The following is a 3,988-nucleotide window of genomic DNA, read 5'->3' on the forward strand; positions in this document are numbered from 1 at the left end:
TTAGCTTCAACTAACCAAGGTAAGCTGCAGCTCACCAGATTAAGGAGGAACAGTCCCAGCATCAAGAGGAGACCCATACTCAGCCCTCGTAAAGAATCCACTCCAGTGACACACAGTGGGCCTGATTCTGGTTGGAGTATCTTTGCATCTGGAAAGGAATCTTCAGAAAACCGCAACCCTGTTGATAGGGACACCCTAGCCCAGGAAACACATACCCAATCACAGCTACTTTATTTTCCTTTAATTTTTCTGAAGGATATACACCACATATCCCATGGGCAATAAAGCGCATTCAATGTGTTTATAAGCCAAACAGTCAATTTGTTTAAGCAAACACAAGTACAAAGTAAAATAAAACCACAAAATAATGAACTTCATGTTCATAACATACAAAAATCGCCGCCTACTCAGTAGGTAACTACAACATTCCAACTCCTGAAGATATATATAAATTTACATTTTCAGTTAAAAAAATAGACTTCTGAGAGTTCAAATTTTGTTTTAGATTTTGTTTTCTTACATTCTGGAGAACTGAGGCGCAGTTCAGCCCTCTTCCTTATTTTGCTCCCAAAGCCTCCCCCAAGTCATCACTCCTGCCCCCCTTAAGGCTAGAGGTGAGCGTGTCCTTCACAATTGCACGTGTCAAGCCGTCGGCAAGGCGCGTCACACAATAGGCACCAAGACATGGAACTTTTTAAACCAAAAGAACAGGAAAAAAACACTTTCCAAAAAAAAAAAAAAAAAGAAAAACCAAACCATATTTTGCCACATGTGAGAGTACAGTCGAGCGATATTTACAAAAAGGTTAACGGAACACTCTGACACATGCTCTGTTTAATACCTAGGACAGCTGTTTCAAAAAAAGCTTCAAACTTATTGTCACAGCATCATCACAAAATAGAGGATCACCATTGGTTTGCTTGGCTTTTCTTCCCCCCCCCCAAAGTGAGGACCTCACTCCAAATAATACAATAGGATATGCAAATTATCTTCACATCAAGAGTACCCCAAGAAAAATGAAACCCATGGCACAGACACTGTACAAGGGCAAAGGGCAGGGCTCCGAGGGGCCCAAACCCCATTTTCCCAAATCGATTTTCTAGCATTGAAGGGAGCAAGGGATCAGGCATATGATGGAGATAGTACTGAAATGATTTATCCAAAATCCATGCAAGTCAAGTTCTTTGGATAGAGATGAAGAACTTGGACATGGCTGTTTCAGGCAGCTGAAGTCAAAGGGAATAAGATCTGGGGAGGAAGAGAGTGGGCAGAAAGGGCTGTTGGCCCACAGACCTTCCACTGAGTAAAGCAGGAGGACTTCGCTCTGAGAACCTCCATCTGACCTAAGAGGAACCCTCCTGTGGCCACCTCCTCCTGTCCTGTAAGTCTCTTGAGTTTTTCTCTCTTTCCCTTTGTTTCCCCTTCCCCTTTAGCAAATTTCAATTGTCCTGGGAGAAAAGGTTGCTGTCATGTCCGAAAGCCCTGTGGAGGCGCTGAAGGAGTTGGTCACAGCTGAGGAAGGGAAGCTGCTGACCTGGGCCGGGAAACCAGGGGGGACGGAGGAGTACGTGGTGGCCACGGAGGGTGAGGGGAAGCCACTGTGCACAGGGGATGGATAGGTCGAGGAGCCGGGGGAGGAGTAGGAGGTGGGCACAGGGGAAGGGTATGAGGTGGTGGCCGAGGACGGATAAGAGGTAGTGACTGGGGATGGGTAAGAGGTAGCAACTGGGGACGAGTAGGAAGAGAGGGAGGAGGTGGCCGAAGAGGCCACATTTTTGTCTGCTTTCTTGTCCTTCTGCCGCAAATGGATCTTGGTATGTCTCTTACGTTCATCGCTCCTGGCAAACTTTCTTCCACAGATGTCACAAGCAAAGGGCTTCTCGCCTGTGTGAGTGCGGATGTGGGTGGTAAGGTGGTCACTGCGACTGAAGTTGCGCATGCAGATGCGACACTGGAAGGGCTTCTGGCCTGTGTGGATGCGGATGTGGCGGGTGAGCTCGTCCGAGCGGGAGAAGCGGCGATCACAGGACTCCACCGGGCAGGCATAGGGGCGTTCGTGGGGGGGCGTCTTGCTGGGCCGGTTGGGGTACTTGCGCATGCGGCTGGGTTTGATGAGCTGGGACTGGTAAGTGGTATTGAGGGCCTTCAGGTCCTGGGAGCCCGACTGAGTGGCAAAGGCCTTGATAGTTGAGAGTGGAGTGAGTGAAGGCTGCTGGGTACGGCTCTCTAGGCTCTGGAAGGGTTTCTGGTCTGGGGTGCCCAGGCCTAGGTCCCCCTGCTGCTGTGGAAACAGGTAGTCGGGGATCATGGGAACCTGGAAGCCACCCTTGGCAGCAGGGTACGCAGGAGGCGGGTACTGGAGCGCCGTGCCTGCCGAGCCCGGAAAAGCCTGGCTTTGTGGCTCAGGGAAAATGTCAGTGTTGGGAGTGGGGAAGGTGGGTGCCGCTGAGTAAATGGGACTGCTGTCATTGGATGGCACCGTGCAGCTCAGGGGTGGGCTCTGGGAGGCAGAGGAGGAGGAGGAGGCCGCTGGAGAAGGTGCTGAGGATGAGGAGGCCGGTGGGTTGGTCATGCTGACGAGGCCACTGACCAGGCTGAAGAGGGGCTCAGGCCACAAGGTGTTGCCACTGTTGGTTGCAGGCTCCAGAGAGAAGCGGCCGGTGTAGGTGATGGGGGGTAGCCGAGTGGTCTGGCTGGGGTAACTTGTCTCCACCAGCACCTTCTCATTATTCAGAGAGATGTCAGGAAAAGACTCTGGCAGGAGAGAGAGGGGAGGCCTGGTTATTGGAGCGCAAGGACTGAAGGGCAGGAGGACCCAACCTGCCAGGCAAGAGGTCGGGCGGCTACCACTGACTCCCAAGCTGGTTAATAATTGATAGCAACGGATTGCAATGTTCCTGGACCCGCTCCAGCGGCAGAGCCCATTTCAACAGCAGCTGACGCAAATACAGAGAATCCCCCTCCACTGCAGCTCCCAGCGCTCCGCAGCGGCTGCGCGGGCGAGGGATTCCCGCCAGCACCCCAAAGGCCGCGGCCAGTGCGCGCCCCCTACCCCGGGCTGCCGGGGCATCCCTGGCCACGGATCACGGCCCTTCCTGTGGGGGGAGGCGGCAGGCAAGGCAAGCCTTTCGGGAGGGAGGGGGCGCAGCCCTCCTCACCAAAACAAGCCCTCCCCCGTTCCAACACCCACGCCGCTCCAGAGCTCTCCATCCAAAACAAAAGCTCGGTCCTCTGCGCACCTCTGGGGACAAGCCGAGGGGGTGGGGGGTGTCCCCACACATTCCTCTAACACCTGACCCCGGGGATGCGAGGAATGGAAGGGAAACCCCGGTCGCATCCCTAAGGTCCTGGAGCATTCCTGCGGTGAAGGACTGGGTAAGGACTGGACGCCAGGATGGTGGCGAAGGGCTCATCCTCGGCGTAGGCCACTGCTTACCTGCGGTCAGGTGCTCGTAAGGCTGCTCGCCCGTCTCCCCCTGAGGGTTGAAGGCGCTGCTGTTGCTGCTGCTGTTGCTGCCGCCTCCTCCACCGCCCCCGCTGCTGCTGCTGCTGCTGTTACCGCCACTGCCCTCTGGGGCCCCGGCGGCACCGAGGAACTGGGGAGCTCCGTTGCTCAGCATCATCATCTCCTCCAGCTTGGGGTAGTTGTCCATGGTGGGCGAGTGAGGAAATGAGCCGAACGGGTCTGAGATCTGCAGCGGAGACATCAGCTGCATCTCGGCCTTGGCCGCGGCCATCCCGGACGAGGGGGCGGGAGAGCTGGTGCTGGGGCGAGCGGGCTCAGCCCGGGGCCGGAGTTGTGGGGGACACACTCGCGGGGGCCCGGCCGGGTCACATGCGGGGCGCAGGGCACACTGGGGAGAGCGCAGCTGGGGTCCCCAGGCTCGCCCTCGCCGCTGGCGGTGTGGACGCGGCGCTGCTGCGGAGGCTGGGCAGGGGCCGGTCCTGCGGAGGCGGCGGCGGCGGCGGCAGGGGGCAGGCGGCCGCG

General features: G+C 56.2%; 1 protein-coding gene across 1 annotated transcript; it reads right to left on the reverse strand.

The window, feature by feature from the left end:
* Positions 1-224: 224 nt before the first annotated feature.
* EGR1 (early growth response 1) lies at positions 225-3,978 on the reverse strand. Its single transcript, XM_008572788.1, has 2 exons — positions 3,437-3,978; positions 225-2,754 (listed from the first exon to the last, which is right to left on the reverse strand). Exons 1-2 carry the CDS (start codon positions 3,735-3,737, stop codon positions 1,430-1,432), a joined length of 1,626 nt encoding a protein of 541 aa, XP_008571010.1. The 5' UTR covers positions 3,738-3,978; the 3' UTR covers positions 225-1,429.
* Positions 3,979-3,988: the final 10 nt, after the last annotated feature.

The sequence above is a fragment of the Galeopterus variegatus genome, unplaced genomic scaffold, assembly GCF_000696425.1.
Source record: "Galeopterus variegatus unplaced genomic scaffold, G_variegatus-3.0.2 Scaffold836, whole genome shotgun sequence".
NCBI classification, from domain to species: Eukaryota; Metazoa; Chordata; class Mammalia; order Dermoptera; family Cynocephalidae; genus Galeopterus; species Galeopterus variegatus.

What these genes read in the sequence shown, in the direction of transcription:
- EGR1 (XM_008572788.1), bottom strand. Translation starts at nt 3,737, where the DNA reads ATGGCCGCGGCCAAGGCCGAGATGCAGCTGATGTCTCCGCTGCAGATC. An exon ending in TTACGAGCACCTGACCGCAG is followed by an intron (nt 2,755 to 3,436) that starts GTAAGCAGTGGC and finishes CTCTCCTGCCAG; the next exon opens with AGTCTTTTCCTGACATCTCT.